The 24,754-nt window shown below is 43.1% G+C and overlaps 1 protein-coding gene across 1 annotated transcript; it reads right to left on the reverse strand.

Annotated features, from left to right (window-relative positions):
* Positions 1 to 1,237: 1,237 nt before the first annotated feature.
* BIRC8 (baculoviral IAP repeat containing 8) lies at positions 1,238 to 18,062 on the reverse strand. Its single transcript, XM_025354986.1, is given in 2 exon segments — positions 1,238 to 2,065; positions 18,015 to 18,062. Coding segments are annotated over 2 exon segments (876 nt in total).
* Between the last annotated feature and the right edge of the window lie 6,692 nt (positions 18,063 to 24,754).

The raw sequence follows: 24,754 nt of genomic DNA on the forward strand, positions 1-24,754 counted from the left end.
TTTTGCAGGCATTTGAACTTGTCTAAGCTTTTAAATCAGTAAAATGCTTTCTAATAATTCTGATTACAAAAGTAATACATACTTCTAAAAAATTCAAACGGGGCCGGGTGCAGTGGCTCACGCCTGAAATCCCAGCACTTTGGGAGGTCAGGAATTACAGACTAATCTGGTCAACATGGTGAAACCCCATCTCTACTGAAAATACAAAAATTGGCCAGGCATGGTGACAGGTGCCTGTAGTCCCAGCTACACAGGAGGCATGGGAGGCTGAGGCAGGAGAATCACTTGAACCTGGAAGGCAGAGGTTGCAGTGAGCCGAGTTCATAAAACTACACTCCAGCCTAGGTGACAAGAGTGAAACTCCATTTAAAAAGAAAAAAAAAAAAATTCAAACAAAACAAAATGAAAAAAATACAAAGTGAAAGGCCCCTACAAAAGCCCCTCTGGGGCCCATTCCCCCACCCCCCTCAAATGAAACCACATTTAACAATTTGGTGCATATCTTTCCAAACCTTTTGTTCTACACATATAAAAAACATACATGCTTTGATTTGGCTCAGACTGTACATAGTATTTTCCTGCTTGCATTTTACACTTAATATATCTTTGACATCTTTGTATGTCAGTGCATGTTGGCTCAATGATATTCTATCATTAAATGCCCTTCCAAAAATGGCAAAATCACTTTAAAAATCATTCACACAAGTACATATTTACAATTTTAAAAGAAAACGGGCAGAATCCCAAAACACAACACCAACAAACCTCTAAAAATAATCTCTATCTTTCCACTAGCATGGAACAATTTATTCCTTTTTCATACAAAACGAATTATGTGATTGGAAAGATTAACTCTAATCTCCACATTTATATACAGAATGTTCTATTCATTAAGCCTATCTGAACAGAATAAAAAATTCAGATGATTAATTCACTTACACTTAGAGATTAAGTCAATGTACTGTGAATACACATTGTGATCAGTTATAATATGATGCTTCTTAGTCTAGGGTTTCAATTAAATAACAGTAAAAACAATTGAGTCAATAAGACAGCTAATAACTGAAAAATCCAGAAATTCAAAGATTATATTGCCAACTAAAATACTGCCATTTACATTTTTTTTCCTACTTGGTAGCAAATGCTAATGGAATTCAATCCTGATTACTTAAAGTCAGTTCACATCACACATTTAATCAGGGTAATAAGAACATAACATGCCTACTATAGCATTAGATTAAGACATAAAATTTTTTTGCTTGAACGTAATGACGGCGTACCACATGGGACATTTGTCAACCGCTTCAGCACATTGTTTACGAGTGACTGGATGTCCACAAGGAATAAAAACGACAGGAATATTTCTATCCATACAGATTTTGCAAAGCTTCTCCTCTTGCAGGCACCTTAGCTGCTCTTCAGTACTAATCTCTTTCTGCAATGAAGTCTGACTTGATTCGTCTTGTGTACTATCTTTCTGAGCCTTCACTGGATCTGCAACCAGAAACTCAAGTGATTTATAGTTGCTCCCAGATGTCTGAATTTTTTCCTCCATTATTTTCTTAATGTCCTTGAAACTGAACCCCATTCATATAGTTTCTCATACCATAGGATTATGGAAGATGGTATCAATTTTTCTAGTTAGTGATGGTGTTTTTTCAACAGTTCTTACCAGACACTCCTCAAGTGAATAGGATAAATGAATATTGTTTATATATTCTCATGTCTTCTGTTCTAGCAGATATTTACACCCTGGATGCCATTTAGCATGTTGTTCCCAAGGGTCTTCGCTGGGCTTCCAATCAGTTACCCCCCCTCCACAGTGAAAGCACTTTACTTTATCACCTTCACCTAAAGCATAAAATCCAGCTCTTGCAAGCTGCTCCTTGTTCACTGAATATATCCACATCCCAAAAGTAATGATCCATACTTCATAATCTGCCACGTATGGATGGATGGATGGATGGATGGATTTCTTGGAGGATTTGTTGAATTCAGGAAATTCCACACCAGGACAGCTGGCCCAAACTACCCGCGACAATCTGCTTGCTACAAGGGGAGGGTCCTAGAGAGGGTGCAGCCCGAGCCCCAATCTGGAAATGCCAACCTGGCTCTGCAGCCGGGCCCCAGCCACTGGGGTCTCGCATCCCTCCATTAGCGCCATGCCAGCTTGGGGTGCTGCCAAGGTCCTGCCAAGATCCTGCCAAGGTCCTGCCACTTCCCCAAGCCAGAAGCGGGCAGCAAGAAATAACGAAGCCCTTGTACCACCTCCCACCCCACCAACCCTCACCCCATCCCACCCCCACCTCGGCTGTAACCCAGAACCTGCTGGCAATTCTTAAGGCATTTCTAATAATTTTAAAGCTAGCTTATTTATTAAAGATTTTACTTAAGTTACATAAACTTGAAAAAGTATTTGACTTGTCTTTTCCTTTTTCCTGATAAAGTATTTGATTCAAGTGCTTTTATTGTCTTAAGCCAATTAATTAGAGCTCCTCTGCATATTTTCAGGAGTGAAAAATTGTGTACACAACACATAAATACATAGACATATTATGCATGCCAATAGAAGTACATCTTATAGATTCATACAGACTTTTTTTTTCTACCTTAGAGTTTTAAGTTCTTGATAACTTGGTTCACTGCTTTGGCAGTTGTCAGCTAAATAGCCCTAAATCTGCATATTAAAGTAAGGGAGGACACCACCCCTCATATTGTCTTATGCTCAATTTCTGCCTCCAAAGACAGAAGTAGTAAAACCTAAAAGGCAGAAATGAAATCCACAGGCAGACAGCCCGGCGCCACACCCTGGGCCTGGTAGTTAAAGAACGACCCCTGACGTAACTGGTTCTGTTATCTATAGATTACAGACATTGTATAGGAATGCACTGTGAAAATCCCTATCTTGCTTTGTTCTGATCTAATTACCAGTGCATGCAGCCCCCAGTCATGTACCCCCTGCTTGCTCAATCACGACCCTTTCATGTGCACCCCCTTAGAGTTGTGAGCCCTTAAAAGGGACAGGAATTGCTCACTCTGAGAGCTCGGCTCTTGAGACTGAAGTCTTGCCGATGCCCCCGGCCGAATAAACCCCTTCCTTCTGTAATTCGGTGTCTGAGGAGTTTTGTCTGCCGCTTGTCCTGCTACATTTCTTGATTCCCCGACCCGGAAGCGAGGCAATTGGCAGGTGGTGAGGCAGCTCCTTAGGTGGCTTAAACCTGCCCTGTGGAACATCCCTGCAGGGGACTCCGACCAGCCCGAGCAACGCGGATCCTGAGAGCTCTCCCAGGTAGGCATTTGTCCCAGTGGGACGCCTCGCCAGAGCAGTGTGAGGCAGGCCCCCATGGAGGATCAATGCAGTGGCTGAACACGGGGAAGGAAAGGGTACTTGGAGTCTGGACTTCTAAAACTTGGTAAGACTAGTCTTTGAAACTTGCCCACTCCATTTGAGTGGAAGAGTGGCCTGATCACCCAATGGTGTGCCTTTATTGGCACTTTGGTTTTGGTTTTGATTTGGTTTGAATTGCTTGACAGGACCAGTCTTGGGAACTTGCCCATTCCATTTGAGTGGAAGCGTGGCCTGATCACCCACGGCGTGCCTTTATCGGCACTTTGGTTTTGGTTTTGACTTGGTTTGAATTGCTTGACAGGATTGGTCTTGGGAACTTGCCTACTTCATTTGAGTGGAAGCGTGGCCTGATCACCCACAGTGTGCCTGTACCGGCACTTTGGTTTTTGTTTTTGACTTGACTTCGATTGCTTGATACTTTGGTTTTGGTTTTTGGATACTTGGATTTCTGGATACTCTGATTTTGGTTTTGATTTTGGTTTGGTATAAACTACAAAAGTGTGTGTGTGCCCTTTTTACCCATTCTTTGCTTTGTGGTATGTGTGTGGCGTAAGCGTGGTGTTTTGTCTAGAGGAAACATGGGTGAGGCACAAAGTAAGCCCACCGCACTAGGAACTATGTTGAAAATTTCGTTGAACTATGTTGAAAATTTTCAAAAACAAAAGGATTTAAGGGAGACTATGGAGTACTATGACACCAGGAAAACTTAAAACTTTGTGTGAGATAGACTGGCCAGCATTAGAGGTAGGTTGGCCATTAGAAGGAAGCGTGGACAGATCCCTTGTTTCAAAGGTATGGCACAAGGTAACCTGTAAGCCAGGGAACCCAGACCAGCTTGTTTTAGATCCCCTGCCCACAACATATGGTGGTTGAGAGAACAGCAGCATAAGTGGCTGGCAGAGGCAAGGAAAGACCAGCAGAGAGAGAGAAAGGAAAGAGACAGAGAGGAAAAGAGGCAGAGAGAGAGAGAGAGGAAGAGACGGAGAGGAAGAGACAGACAAAAAGGGAGTCGAGAGAGAGAGAGAGAGAGAAAGACAGAGGCAGAGAGAGAGGAAGAGATAGAGGCAAAAGGAAAGTCAAAGAGAGAGAGAGACAAAGTCAAAGAGAGAAAGAAAGAGAGAGATATACAAGTAGTTAAGAAAAAATAAAAGGTGTACCCTGTTCCTTTAAAAGCCATCATACCAATTCTAATTTGGACAAAACAAGGTCTTATTAATAGCAAAAGATAATTAAAATCCCAAACTTACAAGGTTTTCAACAAAAGTTTGCTAAAAGTTAACAGTGTAAAATGTATTTTAGTAACTTCTAAACTTGTGGGCTTAGAAAGTAAGTCCAAAACAAAAAAAAAAAAAAAAAAAAGTTCGCTTTGGAAAAGAATGGTTATCATCTTCGAAAAAAAAAGAAAAAAACGGGGGGGGCAGAATTTATATAAAAAGAGTGTTATATCAAGCCTGTAATCCCAGCACTTTGGGAGGCTGAGACGGGCAGACCACGAGGTCAGGAGATCGAGACCATCCAGGCTAACACGGTGAAACCCCGTCTCTACTAAAAATACAAAAAATTAGCCAGGCGTGGTGGCAGGCGCCTATAGTCCCAGCTACTCGGGAGGCTGAGGCAGGAGAATGGCGTAAATCCAGGAAGTGGAGCTTGCAGTGAGCTGAGATCCGGCCACTGTACTCCAGCTTGGGTGACAGAGCGAGACTCCGTCTCAAAAAAAAAAAAAAAAAGAGTGTTATATGGTAAATTCTTGTCCTGAAATAAATTAACTGGTTGTTTAAATAAAGAAATGTTTGTAATAAGTCAGAAAGTTAAGGCATGTAAAAAAAAATTGCCTGTAAAAGTCATGAAAAAAAAAAGGTTATAAAAAAGTGTGTTAAAAAAAGAATTTATGCAAAAAATGCTGTATAATTTAAAAGTAACTAGGCCTCCTGAATGTAAAACTATTGAAAAAGAAAAAAAAAAAAACAGTTTATTTGCAAGGTGTAAAAGAAAAGCAAAATATACCTTTGGTAAAAGGATTATAAGCAGGCATAAGAATGTACATTTCTACCTACATTAAAAAGTTAAAAATTATTGTTTTGAAGGTTTAAGCAAGTTTTAAAACATTAATTATAAAGAACATTCTGTGTATAAACATATTAGCTAAAGTTAAAGAGTATCATCCAGTTTTTCTGTGAACTGGAGATTAAAGTAAAAGCATAACAGGTTTTTCTTAAAGCACCAACCTGCTCGTTAGCAAAAATTATAAAAGGTTAAAAAGAGTCTACAAAATCTTACCTTATGGTCAAACATTAAAAATTAAATAAATATGTCTACAAGGTTTTATTAAAATTAGGTTTAACATTAATAACACACTAATATAAAGATAACATTTAACTTATCTGGTATAAAAAATCATACGAGAAGCATTGCTAAATGTAAAATGGTATTTGGCTTTCTTTGGTTTAAAAACTAATAAAAATAGGTGCTAAAGGAAATTTCTCAGTAAAAAGGCACTAAGGACTATAAAGTCCCCACATTAAAGTCCCCACATTTAAACTCACACACACACAAAAAAAACTAAAAGTCTTTTAGCACATGTGCCACCCCTAGAATTTCCAGTAAACCAGCACCAGCCTGAAGATCACGTTCTCATCGAAAGGTGGAAAGAAGAAAAACTCAAGCCAGCCTGGGAAGGACCCTACCTTGTGCTGCTAACCAAGACTGCTGTTCGCACAGCAAAAAAAGGATGGACTCATCACACCGGAGTCAAGAAAGCTGCACCCCCTCCAGAGTCATGGGCCATAGTCCCAGGGGAAAACCCTACCAAACTAAAGCTAAGAAAAATTTAACTCTTTTAATCTATTCTATTACTCTTTCTTCTTTCTTCATTCTGTTGCTGACCATCTAGTTATTAATATAACCAAGTCAATTTCCAAGTCAAAGACAGCTTTCTACTTCAGAAAAGTACTTCTGTCCCTCCTGACTCTCTTCAGACTAGGCATTAGTGAACTAGGACCATTTAATCCGGGGACATTTCGATAAAGACCCCAGTGCCAATCAGGAGTGTTGCCCCCCCGATGTAGAGCTTTCATGCCATAGTTGGTCCAACGTTCTGTGGACCACTAAAGAGCAAGGATGGACTGCCCCAACTGGTTTTTGTAATTTCCCTAAAACCATACAATCATTTTACTAGAGGACCATAAAAGTTAAAGACTTAAAACAAACTTTAGCAATTAAGAGAGGATACCAAGATGCAAATGCCTGGTTAAAATGGATCAAATATTCTATCTGCACATTAAACAAAAGCAATTGTTATGCTTGTGCACATGGCAGGCCAGAGGCCCAGATTGTCCCCCTTCCACTAATGTGGTCCTCCAGTCAACCAGGTGTAGGCTGCATGATAGCTCTTTTCCAGGACTCTACGGCCTGGAGTAATAAGTCATGCCAAGCTCTCTCTGCTATATCCCAAAGTCCCTGCGGGTCAGCCCCCAAGGGCCATCCAGCTTCCGTCTCCCAACATTAAGTTCACTTCGTGTCTCTCACAGCAGGGAGGAAACTTAGCATTCCTTGGAGACCTGAAAGGATGCAGTGAGCTTAAGAATTTTCAAGAGCTTATCAATCAGTCAGCCCTTGTTCATCCCTGAGCGGATGTGTGGTGGTGTTGTGGTGGACCTTTACTGGACACTCTGCTGAATAACTGGAGTGGCACTTGTACTTTAGTCCAATTGACTATCCCTTTCACCCTGGCATTTCATCAACCAGAAGGGAAAAAAAATAATTAGACATCATAAAGTGAGAGAAGCCCCTTATGGGTCTTTCGACTCTCATGTCTATTTAGGCACAATTGGAGTCCCACGAGGAATACCAGATCAATTTAAAGCTTGAAATCAAATAGCTGTAGGATTTGAGTCAATATTTTAGTAAGTGACAGTTAATCAAAATGTAGATTAGATAAACTACATCTATTACAACCAACAGCAACGAGCTTTTCATGAGTTAAAAGAAAATCTCATGTCGGCCCCAGCCCTGAGGCTACCTGACCTGACAAAACTCTTTACACTCTATGTGTCGGAAAGAGAAAAACTGGCAGCTGGAGTTTTAACCCAGCTGTGGGGCCAGGCCAAGGCCAGTGGCCTATCTCTCAAAACAGCTAGACAGGGTTTCCAAAGGCTGGCCCCCAGGTCTAAGGGCCCTAGCAGCAAAGGCCCTGTTATCACTTACCTGTAGCAGATAAACTAACCCTTAGGCAAAACCTGAATATAAAGGCCCCCCATGCTGTGGTAACTTTAATAAATACCAAAGGACATCATTGGTTAACAAATGCTAGTTTAACCAAGTACCAAAGCTTGCTATGTGAAAATCCCCACATAACCATTGAAGTTTGCAAAACCCTAAACCCCACCACCTTGCTCCTGGTATCAGGGAGCTCAGTTGAACATAACTATATAGAGGTGTTGGACTCAGTTTATTCTAGCAGGCCCAACTTCTGAGACCATCCTTAAACATTAGTAGACTGTGAGCTGTACGTGGACAGGAGCAGCTTCGCCAACCCCTGTAAAGTGACTCTGAAGAAGATGACAAGCTCTGCTCCAGTCACACCTGGAAGCTGACTCGTCCACGCATAGCTGAAGCATGTGGAAACTCATCACGGGACTCATTTTCCTTAAAATTTGGACTTGTACAGTAAGGACTTCAACTGACCTTCCTCAGACTGAGGGCTGTTCCCAGTGTATACATCAAGTCACTGAGGTAGGACAAAAGGTTGCTACGGTCCTATTATTTTACTGTTATTATAAGTGTACTGGAACTCTAAAAAGAACTTGTTTGTATAATGTTATTCTATACAAGGTACGTAGCCCAGGAAATGACCAACTGGATGTGTGTTATGACCCATCTGAGCCTCCCATGACCACAGTTCTTAAAATAAGATTAAGGACTGAGGACTGGTGGGAGCTCATAAATGATACGAGTAAAGTGTTAGCCAAAACAGAAGAAAAAAAAAAAAAAAAGGATGCCCAAACAAGTCACCTTAAAATTTGATACCTGTGCTGTCATTAATAGTAATAAGTTAGGAATAAGATGTGGTTCTCTTAATTAGAAAGGAGGCTATATGGCAGAAAATAAGTACATCTGCCATAAATTAGGACTGTGTGGAAATAAATGTAAATACTGGTCTTGTGTCATTTAGGCCACTTGGATAAAAGAAAAAAAAAATGATGAAAATGATCCAGTCCACCTTCAGAAAGGAAAAAATGGCCCTTCCCATACTAAGGGACAATGTAACCCCTTAGAGCTAGTAATAACTAATACGTTTGATCCTGGCTGGAAAAAAGAGGAGTGTGTGACCTTAGGAATTGACGGGGCCAGACTGGATCCTCGAGTAAATATCTTGGTTCGAGGAGAAGTTTACAAACACTCTCCTGAGCCAGTGTTTCAAACTTTCTATGATGAACTAAATGTACCAATACCAGAAATTCCAGGAAAAACAAGAAATTTGTTTTTGCAATTAGCCAAGCATGTAGCTCAGTCTCTCAATGTCACTTCATGTTATGTATGTGGAGGAACTGTAATGGGAGATCCATGGCCATGGGAAGCCCGAGAATTAGTGCCTACAGACCCAGTTCCTGATGAATTCTCAGCTCAAAAGAATCACCCTGATAATTTCTGGGTCCTAAAAGCCTCAATTATTGGACAATATTGCATAGCTAGAGAAGGAATTCACTCACCCCGTAGGACGACTTAGTTGTCTGGGACAGAAACTGTATAATGGTACCACAAAAACAGTCACTTGGTGGAGTTCAAATCAAACAGAGAGGAATCCATTTAGCAAATTCCCAAAGTTGCAAACTATGTGGTCCCACCTGGAGTCCCACTGGGACTGGACAGCCCCAAGTGGATGGTATTGCATATGTGGGCATACAGCTTATGCCAAATTACCTGACCAGTGAGCAGGTAGTTGTGTTATTGGCACTATTAAACCATCTTTCTTTCTACTGCCCATAAAAACAGGTGAACTCCTGGGCTTCCCTGTCTATGCTTCCCATGAAAAGAGAAGCATAGCTATAGGAAATTGGAAAGATGATAAATGGCCCCCTGAGAGAATCATACAATATTATGGGCCTGCTACTTGGACACAAGATAGCTCATGGGGATACTGGACCCCCACTTACATGATCAACCAAATCATACGGTTACAAGCTGTCTTAGAAATAATCACTAATAAAACCAGCAGAGCCTTGACTATTCTGGCTCGGCAAGAAACTCAGATGAGAAATGCTATCTATCAAAATAGATTGGCTCTTGACTACTTGCTAGCAGCTGAAGGAGGGGTCTGTGGAAAATTTAACCTTAGTGATTGCTGTCTACACATAGATAATCAAGGGCAAGTAGTGGAAGACATAGTTAGAGATATGACAAAACTGGCACATGTGCCCGTGCAAGTGTGGCATGGATTTGATCCTGGGGCCATGTTTGGAAAATGGTTCCCAGCGCTAGGAGGATTTAAAACTCTTATAATAGGAATTATAATAATAATGGGAACCTGCTTACTGCTCCCTTGTTTGATACCTGTACTTCTGCGAATGATAAAAAGCTTCATCACTACCTTAGTTCACCAAAATGCCTCAGCACAAATGTACTATATAAATCGCTATCAATCTGTCTTGCAAGAAGACATGGATAGTGAAAATGAAAGTGAGAACTCCCACTAATAAAATGAGTGAGAGTCTCAAAAGGGGGGAATAAGGGAGGAGACCACCCCTCATATTGTCTTATGCTCAATTTCTGCCTCCAAAGACAGAAGAAGTAAAAACTAAAAGGCAGAAATGAAATCCACAGGCAGACAGCCCAGTGCCGCACCCTGGGCCTGGTAGTTAAAGATTGACCCCTCACGTAACTGGTTCTGTTATCTATAGATTACAGACATTGTATAGGAATGCACTGTGAAAATCCCTATCTTGTTTTGTTCCAATCTAATTGCCAGTGCATGCAGCCCCCAATCACATACCTCCTGCTTGTTCAATCAATCACGACCCTCTCATGTGCACCCCCTTAGAGTTGTGAGCCCTTTAAAGGGTATCAGGGAGCTCAGTTGAACATAACTATATAGAGGTGTTGGACTCAGTTTATTCTAGGAATTGCTCACTCAGAGAGCTCGGCTCTTGAGACTGAAGTCTTGCCGATGCCCCTGGCCAAATAAACCCCTCCCTTCTGTAACTCGGTGCCTGAGGAGTTTTGTCTGCCGCTTGTCCTGCTACAAGAGGAAACAACTCTTAGACGAAAATTCAGATAGTGAAATATACATCTCAAGGTACAGAGAGAAAAAGTCTGAGGGAGATTAAGGATGGATGCCAAATCAACCATAAAATTATAGAAATCTACCATAGGATTGTATCAGGAGACCAATTTTATTTACATTGAGACTACCTATCTTTTAACTGGATCCCTGAGCTCTGGGCAGAGCCCACCCTGAATCCTGGTCTCCAAAAAGGGAAAATTATTACGAGGCTAGACCATGTGATGCTTTTACAGTGCACTTAAAAAAAGGCTATTTTTTTAAAGACATTTTTACATGTCTAAACTACAGTCTTCCTTGAAAACCCAAGAGTAGCTTCTGTTGCAATAGCTAGTCAAAAATATAATAGTCAAAAAAATCAGGTAACACAATACAAACGCAAGCAGTTTAAGAGCTGAAATGAATTTGTCTGTTTACACTCTAGGGATTCCATAAGGAAAAATAGAAGTTTCTCCCCAAAAGGGAGCCCGGCACCTTCTCCATTTTCTTTAAGGAACCCCAGGCTATTATAAACTATTTTAGGTCTCTCATTCAGCAGACGGTGCAAGAGAAAGGAGAGACAGCAGAAGTAAATGAAGAAAACAGAATCCAGTCAACTGAGAAAAAAAATACTTTTGCTCATAAAACAGACAAGTTCCTAGGAGAGAAAAAAAAAAACATGAAGGTGTTTTAAATACAAACATGCACATAGACACATACACACTTCTTGGATGTTAGCTTTTAATTAAGCTGACTTTTAACCATTGAGGTCCTTTAAAAAAAATCTTTTAAAATCTTATTACCATATTTCAGCTAGGACAAATTGCTGCTACTTCAGAAGTACGAAGTATCAAACCAGAAAAGGCTTGATTCAGGAACCAAACCCAGCCTGTTGTGGTAGAAAAAAAAGCAGAACCTTAGCTATGGAACTGCAGCATGGGCGACAGCCATTGCTCTTTCAGTTCGGCCTGGCTAGCAAATGGTGGCCTTGTTATGTTAATGAAGCCCCTTTAGTGGTCAAAATAAAAAATCTTTGTCCCATTTTCCCCTCAACCACACCACCTTTGTGTGTGTGGGAGGGTGGGAATTTAGCCACTTCAGAGGCCTCATTCCCCACAATTTGGAACTTCCCTTTGGATTTGATCAAGTCAGACAGAGTAGGTCAAACTCAATGGGAAAAAGACTGAAACAACAATAAAAACAGAAACAAATAAACAAACAGTTAAGCAAAACAAATGATCGCACAACTTATATGATTACTGAGTACTCTAATGGTAAGGAGAAATTAAGACCAGCTGGTTGTTAAACTTTAGCCAAGACAAAACCCCAATTCAGCTACTTACCTAGGGATGGGTCTCAGGCTGAAGACTGCTCACTACCATTCTAGGAGCAAGAAAAAAACTTGAACTCGTCTTCCCTGCTGGGAGTGAGCTCAAACCCCTTAAAGGACTTACCTGTCTTCCATCATCATGGAAGCAGGAAATCTTGCCTTCCTTGCTGGAAGCAAGTAAAACTCAAAAACAAACAAACAAACAAAAACAAACAAACAAAAACACACAGGGAGTCGTACAGCAAAATAAACTTTTGATCTTGACCAAATTTGGGGAGATCAGGAATTCTCTGGAGGAGATGCTTTCAGACCTCAGCAAACTGTCCTATTGGTTTGAGCCATAAAGTTAGCTCATGCTGGTACCAAACACCAATAGGAGATTTGTCAAAGGTACGGGGCATCTCCACTCAGAATTCCTTCGTGGTTACCCAAATGTGAACCTTGAAAATCTGAGACAGGTCTCAGTTAATTTAGAAAGTTTATTTTGCCACGGTTGAGGACACCCACCCGTGACAGAGCATCAGGAGGTCCTGACCACATGTGCCCAAGGTAGTCAGAGTATGGCTTGGTTTTATACATTTTAGGGAGACATAAGACATCAATCAATATGTGTAAGATGTACACTGGTTCCATCCAGAAAGGTGGAACAACTTGAAGCAGGGAAGGAGCTTGCAGACCACAGGTAGATGAGGTACAGTTGCATTCTTTGAGTTTCTGATTAGCCTTTCCAAAGGAAGCAATCAGATGTGTATTTACCTCAGTGAGCAGAGGGATAACTTTGAACAGAATGGGAGGCAGAAAAGTCAAACAGTTCCCAGCTTGACTTTTCCCTTTAGCTTAGTGCTTTGGAGGCCCCAAGATTTATTTTCCTTCTACATCACTGTGGGCAGCAGACTAGGAAAGCTTTGTAGGATTGGTGGGCAGTGTAAGAGCACAGTGGGTGGTGGTGGTCCTGGGCCCATGGTGGCAACCACCTGTGAGGCTGAGTAAACTCATTTCCCAACCTCCTCTAGCAGCCCCAGTGGAGATACAGAGGAAGCAGACTAGTGATACAACCCAGCCTTAAGTTTTGTCTGTTGAGTGTAATGGAATAAAAATGGGAAGGGTGCTGAGGAGACCAGCAAGGAAATGGTTGAAGAGACAGGGCACAGAAATTAAGCTGGATCAAAAAGGACGGAAAAGCAGAAAGGGCCAATAGAGAGAGGGGATGTCTATGGGTTCGCGGTCCTGAAAAGGACAAATCACTGGTGATTTGAGAAGAGAGAGAGTGAGAAAGCAGGAAGGCTGGAGGCTGTCATCCAAGAGGCGGACATCTGTAAACGTGATTCTAAGAGTCATCAGACCATGGGGGTGGCCAAAGGGAGTGCCTCTTCTCACCTCCTACTCGTAATTCCTTGTACTCAAGACAATAATTTCCTGGAAAAGAAGTACCCATATTTAATTCATGTGTGTCTTCCTAGCAGTACTAAAAATATTATATGAAAGGTATCAAACCTTTGAGAATGTGTGATGCTAAATTAAGGATGCTGGAAAACTCAGGACGTTCCTGAGCCTGAGCCTGTGGTGAGCCCAGTGCGGGTCTCCATTTGGACAAAGGCCTCAGGGAACTGATGAGATCTAGGGACAGGGATGCATGCCTGAGCAGTATTCCCGATCCCCACTGCAGCTCAGGCCAGCTGACTGCTTTATGAGTAAACGTTACCAGGGAACACTTTGCAGTCTTCACACACATGCCCACCTGTGACCACTGATCCCTGTAGGGTGACCACTGACATCAGAGATTCGATGGCAGCAATAAAGACAAGGCCATCCTCATTAGGAAGGAAAGGAAGGAGGAGGGAGGAGGGCAAAGGAATCTTTCCTGCTTGTCAACCACGTCCATCTCTGTTAGGTGATTTCCCATGCGTGACTTTGTTTATCTTTATAATTACTCTGAGAGTTAGGTCTTGATGTCCACATTTTGAACATGAGGACATCCAGCCAGGAAGTTGAGTAACCTCTGGGGATATAGCTGAGAGGGCAAAGCTATATCCAAGCCCCTCTTTGTTTTTTCTGGCTTATCCACTGAGTGACCCCTGGAATCCACCAGCCCATTTGTGGAGTGCATACTATAGGTAAGATGGCACAGGAGGAGTGGACATGGGCGATTTTGTCACAGCTCTCCAGGAACTTACACACTGGTGAGGAGGGCCAGGTATGTTCCTGACCAGTCACAGTCAAAGCAACCTCCTACTAATCAAGGAGGTTTGGTACCTAGGGAATGCTATGTTGAAAGGTTCTTTTCTGGGTTTTAAAATGACAGGTCTATTTCCTTGTTCTTAAGATTGCTTTTTTCTGACTAGAACTTAAAAGAAATTTTCAGGAAAATTTCCCTTTCTTGGCACAAAGTAAGCTTGAAATGAATCTCCAGGTGGCCTTGATACTTTAAAATATTGCCTCCTATAAAATCAACCTTTAGAAGAAAGAAGTCAAAGAATATGCTAGATTTCACAGAGGCTAATTCCTTGAAATCCAGTTGTCTACAGGACAATGTTGTCAAAGAAAAAAATGATTTGGCCAGGCGCAGTGGCTCACGCCTGTAATCCCAGCACTTTGGGAGGCTGAGGTGGGCGGATCACCTGAGGTCAGGAGTTCGAGACTAGCCTGTCCAACATGGTAAAAACCCCGTCTCTACTAAAAATACAAAAAAAAATTAGCCAGGTATGGTGGTGGGCGCCTGTAATCCCAGCTACACAGGATGATGAGGCAGGAGAATCACTTGAACCCAGGAGGAGGAAGTTGCAGTGAGCCAAGTTCAAGCCACTGCACCCTAGCCTGGGCAACAGAGCAAGACTTCATCTCAAAAAAAAAAAAAAAAAAAAAAAAAAAAATTAATGATATCTTTAAATTCATGGTAAGGAAGATTTTATTCAGAACCAGCACAGAAGATATAGGAACCACTGCAATGGGACTTTGCGGCAGGGGAGAGAGATTGGACACAATTACATACACAGCACGGGCAAGGACATATTCATAGCCAGGAAGCAGAGCAAGGGTCAGTCTATGTGAAATTACTAAGAGGAAACATGAAAAAAAAGGGAGTTTCTGCCTAAACCCACCTAACAGGATCCTTGCTGAAGGCAGGACAGGGTGATTGGACACAACCTTGGGGATGGTGGAGGATGGAGAATCCAGTGAGATTTTAAGGGTGATCAGATATTGAAGATAGAAGATTCTTGCTAAAAAAGGATTTTACAAGAAAGTGCACAAATGTGCCTGGGAGAAGGTTCAGGAGCCTGACTAAAATTTGATCAAGCAGAGAATATTTGCCAAGGTAAGAGCTAAATCTTCTGGCAAACAATAGATGCTAAGCCAGCAAGGGTGACATGTGCTCAGAGAAAGCACTGAGGGCTTATTTCCTTTTCCCCCAATCTCCACTCAGTGAAGTCTAGTCCCCTTGTCAATGCAGCCATTGGTAAGAATGCAATCAGGCAGAGTCCCATCTCCTAGTGACAGGACTGACTAAGTTCTGCTGAAGAGAAGACCTGGGGCTGACACTGAGATTTCAGAGTCCTGGGTTTCACCAAGAGTGCAGTGTAGTGCCATGCTCTCTCTCCATCTGAATGCCCATGCGGGCAGGAACAACTGCAGCTAGAAGTCCAGCACTTATGCTGGGGTCTGAGACCTGCCTGATCTGCTAACTAGTCTTGTCCCTCGGCTATAAACTGACCTTGGTAGCTGGCCAGAGAGATGAGCAAGAGATCTCTGACATCTTTAAGTCCCCGTGGAGTAGGATTCTGTTGGGGAAGGTCATTCTCTTGACTGAGCAGCAATTTCAGAAGGAAGTCTCATGCAGAAGTGAGAGAAGGTAGGGAATCCTGCCTAGTCAATTAGAGCAAAACAATCTACTGGGCGGGACCCAGGGATGTGATCCTCCCATCCAAAGGCACTCGACTAAATGACTCTAAAATACTTTCCAGGGCTCACGTTCCTTGAAGAATGGGGAGTAAAACTAAGACAGGAGCCAGCAAGTGAGGACTTGGAAGGAGATGGCTCATTCGATCAGCCTCCACTCAACAATTTTAATCATCCACACTGGCATGGGGACACAATATGAATAAGTTGACAGGGGCCTACTCTGATTAAGCAATGGGCTACTGCAGAGACCTGTCAGTCAAGAGTGGACAGGAGATGATTTCAGACAGTGAGAACAAAATTAACAAGAGTCATGTGCTAAAAGGTGGCTGGAACTAGGGAGGAGTTTAAGACTAGAGAGGTCTGGGGAGTTATTTTTCTTTTGTTTTTAAGACAGGGTCTTGTTTGGGCACAGTGGCTCACGCCTGTAGTCCCAGCACTTTGGAAGGCTGAGGTGGAAAGATCTCTTGAGCCCAGGAGTTTGAGGCCACTCTGGGCAACATAGCAAGACACCGTCTCTACAAAACAATGTGCAGGTTGAGGTTGCAGTGAGCAGAAACACACTGTTGCACTCTAGCCTGGGTGACAGAGCAAGACCCTGTCTCCAAAAAAAAAAAAAAAAAAAAAAAAACAGGGTCTTGCTGTGTCATGCAGGCTGGAGTGCAATGGTGCAATCATGGCTCATTGCAGCCTGGAACTCCTGAGCTCAAGCGATTCTCCTACCTTGGCCTACCAACGTGCTAGGACTACAGGTGTGAGCCACCACACCTGGCCTCAGGAGAGATCTTAATAATGAAAGATTGCCTTGCATCCCTTAGGAGCAGGATTGACACATCCAAGATCAGGCAGAAAGCCTGCGCTGAGTGGGGTGAGCAAAGAGAAAAGCTGAGAGCTGGGAAGAGGGAGATGCAGTGCCAGCTAGGATAGGGCCTTTTAGGCTATGGGAGGCTCTCAGAGGAGACCGCACCTAAACTAACCCATGACATTGCAGTAGGGGCCTGTTGAAGTCATGGACTTCTACCTAAAAGCCAGGGAAATGGGAGGAGCCTTTCCTCTGAGGAGGGACTCTAGTCCATAGGCATCTTGCCACCAAAGACATGGACAGGCCCTGGGGGAAGATGGTGGTAGCCCAGCTGGAGGAAAACCATTTGCCACCTGAACTAGCCCAGGGTGAGCCATCCAGGCACTCAGGGTGCACACCCATGTGTGCACACACAGAATCACACTCCTTCATATTATTCCTCAATTCAGGGGCCTCAACACCCATTTTTTATTTTTGGTTTTGTTTTTCGCATGTTTACATTTTATTTATTTATTATTTTGTGACAGGGTACCACTCTGTTGCCCAGGCTGGAGCATAGTGCAGGGGTGCAATCATTATTGGATTGATGCAAAAGTAATCACGGTTTTTGTCATTAAAAGTTTTGCCATTACTTTTAATGGCAAAAACCACAATTACTTTTGCACCAACCTAATAGCTCACTGCAGCCTCAAAATTCCTGGTCTCAAGGAATCCTCCTGCCTCAGCTTCCTGAATAGCTGGGACTACAGGCACACGCAATCCCACCTGGCTAATTTTTTTTAAAATTTTTTTGCAAAGATAGAAGTTCATTTTGTTGTCCAGGCTGGTTTCAAACTCTTGTCTTTGTGCCTCCCTCTGCTCCGTTCAAGACCTTCTGGATGCCCAGCTAATGAAGACTTCCAGGGAGAAGAAAGGTAAACATAGGTCCCTGAACAAAGGACCAGGGTTTATCAACCACAAACAGCATGCCCAGCTTCCACTGGCAGTCCTACAGGTTGCATTTGCCCCGAGTGTGTGTGGAAGGCCTCTCCCTAGCAGTTGGTTTATACATCAGCCACAGCATAGCATATTCTCTTAAATTGCGGACATTTGCAAAAACTCCTTGAGGACAACTATCGTATCTTGTGTACTTTTGTTTCCCTTCCTCTGTGTACATGCGGGTGCACACACACACACACACACACCCCTCAGACTGAATGCCTGGTGTGCTGAATGGATGAATGGCTAATGGAAGTCATTCTAAAAGCTACTTTCCTTGGCATACCATCACCTTTGATTTCATCTTTCTGGAACTCCTATGTTCCCAGATGAATTTGGAAAGCCCTCAGAAAACATTTCAAAATTGCTATATAGGAGAAATGGGAGTGTCTCTCTAGAAATTTACCTGCCACAGGTATTTCTGGTAAGACACAGGAAAGATGGCACCACCCATTCCTGGTTGGAGTGTCAATGCCTGTCACCTTCCTGTCCCATAAAACTTTACTAAAGGCACAGAATTCCCATGGAAGCAGGTGGACACCATTCTGCTTCCAGCCAGCCAGAGGAGCAAGGTGTGCCTTTGTGGCAGGAACTGCGCTTCTCTGCTCTCCCACTTTGAGGCCTCTGGGGCCAGCCTGCTGCCTCCTCATTGACAAGGCTGCTTACTGAGCAGTTCATTCTGAGCTGGACGTAGTGCTTCTGGTGAGTCTCTACTTGCATTTAACCCAAAGATATTCTTTCCTAAGGAAATGCTTTCCTGTCGGGGGAGGTTAGCTCCAGCTGGAAGTCATGAGGGATGGCATGATGGCCCTCATCCATTTGATTGGATGATATTTGCGGAGCACCACCATGAGCCAGTCACGGAGATGAGCAGTATATGCCAGCCCTGAAGCGGGCGCATTAACAGCAAGGGAGACAAGCAAACAAAGCACAATGAGGGAGGTTTCCTGAGGATGCTCAAGACTCACACAGCACAGAGGAAGAGCATCCACCACCCAGCTTGGGACAGGACTTGTCATAGAGAGGGTGAAGCATGAGCTGAGTCTTGAAAGACTAGAAATTAGCTAAACTACAAGGAGGAGAAGGAGTTTCCTGTCAGGAAGAACAGGTTATACAAAAGCACAGAGACTAGAAAGAATATCACATTCAAAGAACTGCAAATAGTCTGGAAAGGTTGTCACGTGGGGTAGGAGAGGAGGGCAGGGGATTCCAGGTAGGCCCAGCTTGCCACACTCAGGAGCTTGAACTTACCCACAAAGGAGGCGGGCAACCAGTAATGGGTTTTGTGCAAGGGCTTCATGTCACGAGATTTGCTTTTTGGAGATACTTCTGTGGCTGATGTGTGAGGAAGGGATGGATGAAGTTTCCATGGCAATCAGGAAAACCAATTAGCAGATGATTCAAATGGCCTAGGGGAAAAGGGAGGAGGACTTGAACTACCGTGCAGTAGTAGAAATGGAGAGAAATAACAGATCCCAGGCACTCAAGGAGCACTCAAACTGAGCCCTTCAAAGAACCTATGGTAGGTGATGGATGGATAGAGTGTGAGTCCTGGGGTAGCATTGTCTGGGAAAATACTTTCTGGTTGAAACAGGGAAGTGGGTCAGCAGAAATGGAGGGCTTCTACTTTTTACTTTAAATACTTTTATAATATTTGGAACTTTGAAAATGAGCAGATATATTAGCAAAAAGCCTAAAAGGGATATTTTTGAAATCCCTACTAGTTCTAACATACAACTTTCAGCTTGCACACACCATCAATTACCTTTGATAGCACCTTTTTGGAACTATCATCCCAAATAACAGTCCTTTTAAAAACCTATTTTGAAAAACGGGCCTTGTACAATAGCCTCATAGATGCTTTGTGGTAGATTTTCTAACATTCTAATGTCAGGGAGTGAAAGGAATCCTCTTAGAAGTTGGTAAATTCTGTAATCTCTATTCATGGTATTAAAGTTTTGCCTTCACACAAAAGTTTAACACCTTTACACAATCAGACTTCCTCATTTTACATTGCTCAGTGATTAGAGGAAATCAGCCACCCAGAGCCTGGATCCTAGACTTGACCAAGGCACCCAACAAATCCCGAGTGGCCTTGCTAAGAACTTCTTCTCCCAGAAGACAGAAAACTCAGTTCCAGCCAAGAAGGGGGAAGCAGTTGAAGAAGTGAAATTAACAAAGTCCTGGAAGGAAATGACCAAATCATCTTCGATTGTGTAATAACCAGAGAGTAGAATACAGAAGCAACAGACATTTTGGGAGAGAAGCATTTTATCATAGCTTTTAGAAGAGAAGTATTTTTCAGCATCATAAGCACACAATTCCAAGCATAGATACCTTCAAGGGATTGTTTTTGACAGTTATGGCAAAGTCGTAAAGAAGAATAAAAGGACAAAGGAAATCCTCCAGCAACAAAGCTGCCACTTGTAGATGAGAAAGTGAACAGGAATAAGGAAGAAGCTCAGAAAAGGGAAGAGAGATCACTAAAAATGCTGATTTGGAAAGTCCCAGTGCTACCCTGAGAGGAGAAACAAATTCACACAGCACATCACCGCCAGAAGAAGAAAGGAGGGAAGATAGGGGAACAGAGAGTATCCCAATCCTAAAAGGACAATGTGGAAACACTTAGGGGCAGAGGTGAATCTGCCAGGCCAATGTAGTTTAGAATGTCATTCGATCACTGAGAATGAAAAAGGAGTCTGCCGATGGGCACTGTGTGGACAGGAGGAGACGGGGCAATAAACATTTGTAACAATTAAAGGTGAGAAATAAAGATCTAGTTTGGGTTCAATTAGCCCATATTTGAGACATAGTTCCACCATTTACTGTTTGTGTGGTCTTAAATAAGTTATTGTCTCAACCTCAGTTTTTGCATAGGTCATATGGTTCAATATTATCTACTTTAAAGGTCATTATGAAGAGTTAATAAGATAATGAGGAAAAAAGGTACCTGGCACTTAGTAGGTGCTCAATAAAGGATGGCTTTTTTTTTAAGTATTGCTTCTAAATTTGTATGTAAGAAAAAAATGATATAATACAATGATATAAGACAGGGGCTTGCAGGACAAGTCCAGCCACACCCATTCATTTATATATTATCTGACTGCTTTTCTGAAACAATGCAAGGTTGAGTAGTTGTACCTGAAACATTTATTATCTGGCCCTTTACAGAAAATGTTTCCAGACACTGGATAAGTGGTACCAGAGCCCCCTCTGTTTGTGGTCCCCTCTCTTATACCCATTAGGTGTGAGAAAAGACATAGAGTAGGAAAGCCCTGCCATCCATCTTATCCACACAGGGGCTTTTTCGATGGATCCAAAGGAAAGACAAGGTCTTATTGGCCTCCCAGAACTGGCATAACAACTCAGACATCAGGGAAAAGTCATTGGAGACCACATAGCTCACCAGCCCCAGCCACCTGCTCATATATATAAGCCCTCCTTGTTCTAGACCAGGGAGGAGAATGGAATGTCTGTTGGACTCTGCATGTCCCCAATCTGAGAACCTGGATCCAAGAGGGAGAAGAGGCCCATTGGAGATGATGCCATAAAAGGAAGTGGATGCAATATGCTAAAAATCATAGTGCCTATACCCAAAAAATCCCAGAAGCAGAAGGGAAAGGAGAGAAATATCCACAGAGACAGGTGTGGGTACACACAACACGTTTCATACTTTAAGATCCCAGAGGGATTTATGGAAATGATAAAAGAAAATGAGACTCATAAGAACAATGTTGGAAGCCAGTGCCAAGAATGAGATGGGGCTCGGGGAAAATGGTGGGGGCAGATTGTTTAGTTCCGTTCTAAACAAGAGGGTGAACAAGGAACGAAGAGCTCACTGCAAAGAATAGACATCACTACATGTACACACGATTATATAATAACTAACCCATGATTATTTTGCTTGTCTTCTTGTTCAAAATGATTGAAGACCAATGAGATGAGATCAACCTTGATAACTGGCTGGGAAGCCCATGATGAGACACAAGATGGTACCAGGGCACTTCCTGCTTTGAATAAATGTCAGTCCCCTGTCTTGGAAGAATGACCTGCCAGGGTAAAAAGGAACTTGCAGCTGAGAAAGGCTTTAGTGACTCAAGAGTTGAATAATTCCCCAAAAGCTGGAGCATCCTGGCATTTCCAGCTCCCCATCTCTGCTTGTTCCACTTCCATGAGGCTACATCACCATCTACATCATCATCACTCTTCCACTCCCTCCCTTAGTGCCAATTATGTCTATAGCGAGATATTTTCTGCCCACTGGGGATCAGAAGGAAGTGCTGTGGCCTGAGCGGTCTCCTTGGGAAGACAGCATCTGATACACACATTGCACAACCTGTCTGTTTGACATAAGAGGTTTCACTTCCTGAGATGGATGGGATGATAGCAGGTTTGGGTCCAGGTTACAGGGCCAGGATGAGACATGGCAAAACTGTGGAGACTGTTACGTCAGGGGGCATTGCCCCGTGGCTCCAAAATTTCCCTTGAGTGAAAGCATCAGGGGCTCATGCAACCTGGATACTAGTGCTGCTTCAACCACACTGTGACATTGGATGAGTCACTTCATCCCTCCTAGCCTTGATTTCTTCATCTGCTGTTCACATTCAAATAGCTATTCATGTCTTCATCTCTGTGGTCCCACTAGATCCCACCAGACAATCATTAGGGCTCCTCTCAGCTGGCAGATTCTGAGGTCCTGGATGCTACAATTGGAAGATGGAGAAGTAGAAGCTCAAGGTTTCTGACCTGTATCCCAAGTCCCAGAAGTAGAATGGACTAACTCAGAGTTGATGCTCTGGTCCCTTGCATATCTCCCTTCCTGTCACTGGCTTTGATCCTCCTTTGCTCAGCTTATAATCACATCAACAGACCAAAGACATCTCTGTGTTCTGTCAGGAGAGTCCACAGAGCCACCAGCCCTCCAGACCCTGCTGGTTGCTGCATAAAGACTCTGAGGAAGGATTTGAGGCTGCCGTGATCATGCAATGAATGCATGAGTGCACCACTACACTCCAGCCTGGGGAAAAAGCTAGATCCTGTCTAGGAGAGAGAGAGAGAGAAAGAGAAAGAGAGAGAGAGAAGGGAGGGAGAGACAGAGAAAAAGAGAGAGAGGTAGGGAGGGAGAAAGAAGGAGAAAGAGAAGAGAAAAGAAAAGAAAAGAAGGAAGGAAGGAAGGAAGGAAGGAAGGAAGGAAGGAAGGAAGGAAGGAAGGAAGGAAGGAAGGAAGGAAGGAAAGAAAGAAAGAAAGAAAGAAAGAAAGAAAGAAAGAAAGAAAGAAAGAAAGAAAGAAAGAAAGAAAGAAAAGAAAAGAAAAGAAAGAAAGAAAGAAAAGAAGAAAAGAAAGAAAGAAAAGAAGAAAAGAAAGAAAAGAGACTCTGAGAAAGGTGGCAGTTCCTACAACGGGGGAACCAGTGGTTAATTTGCAAAGTGGATCCTGTGGTGGCAAAACAGAGGAGTCCCCTAGGCCACCCAGACAGGGTCTTTAGCTATCTGCAGGACCAGATACCAAATTTCATTAGGGCTCAGTGTTAGGAATGGATTATTGCTTATCGAATTCACAGGAAACTAACATGTTGAACAGCTTTTAGATTTCCTGTGGAAAATATAACTTTCTAAAGATGGAGTTCTTGTGACTGCCTCCTGATATCAAGATACTGGGAGCCAAATTAAAACTCAGAAGGCTGCTTGGTGAGCAAGTCCATGAAATGCTCTTTGTCCCACAGTAGAGCCTATTTCCCTCGTGCCTCAAATACTTGCACAAGGGATCACTCCCTTGGATAAAGCAGAGCGAGCACGATACCTGGCACATACTAATTTGAATAAAAATGCTGTCAAATTCCCATTCACCCATTCAAGCAGCAAACTTTACCACCTGAATGTACCTGCCAGGCACTGTGCTAGACTTGGCTCAAAAAGATTTCATAGCTTCCCGGAGCAGCCAGAACGGGGAGCAAGGTTTCAATTCAGTGCTGTAAGTGCTATAAGAAGTGTTACAGGCCGGGCACAGTGGCTCACGCCTGTAATCCCAACACTTTGGGAGACCGAAGTGGGCGGATCACAAGGTCAGGAGATCGAGACCATCCTGGCTAACATGGTGAAACCCCGTCTCTACTAAAAATACGAAAAATTAGCCGGGTGTGGTGGCGGGTGCCCGTAGTCCCAGCTGCTGGGGAGGCTGAGGCAGGAGAATGGCGTGAACCCAGGAGGCCGAGCTTGCAGTGAGCCAAGATCACGCCACTCCACTCCAGCGTGGGCGACACAGTGAGACTCTGTCTCAGAAAAAAAAGAAAAAACGAAAAAAAAGAAGTGTTACAATGCAGACCTGTCAAAGAGGCAAAGGAGGGTGTTCCTAGACTCCAGGCACTGTTCAGAACCTGGACTCTCGTTCATTCTACAAATGGAAGGCTCACCTGGGCAGTACCCTGGAGCAGGCACTTTGCTGGTGTCTCGGTTAAAGAGAAACTGATAACTCCTGGTATTACCAAGAGAGAGAGTCTCAGATGGATATTCTTATAGAAACAATATTCCACTTTTCAGAGTTCACCAAAAAATCATTTTAGGCACAGATCATCTGGCACTGATCTGGTTTATCCATGAGATTGGCTAGGGTAACAGCACCTGATCTTGCAGGGTTGTGTGAGCTTATCTCCAGGGTTGCCCCAACTCTATCAGGAGCCTGAACCCTGCATACCATATGTTCCCTGCCCCATCCAAGAAAGGTCAAGTGTCTCCCCAGAGGCTCCTGCAACTGACAGAGAGCTCCTGAGGCAGAGAACAGCACCCAAGGTAGAGACCCACACCCTCAATCCAGACAGGGAGGGCTACTGCCCCTTCATTGTACCCATTTATCCATCTCTAAGTGGGAACATTCCTAAACTTAAGTACAAAGAAGTGAATGAAGAAAAGTATTTGCATGTATAAATCTGTGTGTCTTCCACTTTGTCCCAGATGTCCTAAATTTAAACATTCTTCTAACCTAGGAAAATCCAGTATTTTAATGTGGACATCAACTGCACAATGGCTGTCAGAAAAACAATGCGTATTTGCATAGTGATACATTTGCAAAATGTGTCATAGTTTGCTCCTTGCCCTTCCACGAACCAGAGAATTATTTCAGTTTATTGGTCCCCTCCCCTAGAAGCTTCC

Source organism: Theropithecus gelada, chromosome 13, assembly GCF_003255815.1.
Source record: "Theropithecus gelada isolate Dixy chromosome 13, Tgel_1.0, whole genome shotgun sequence".
NCBI lineage: Eukaryota > Metazoa > Chordata > Mammalia > Primates > Cercopithecidae > Theropithecus > Theropithecus gelada.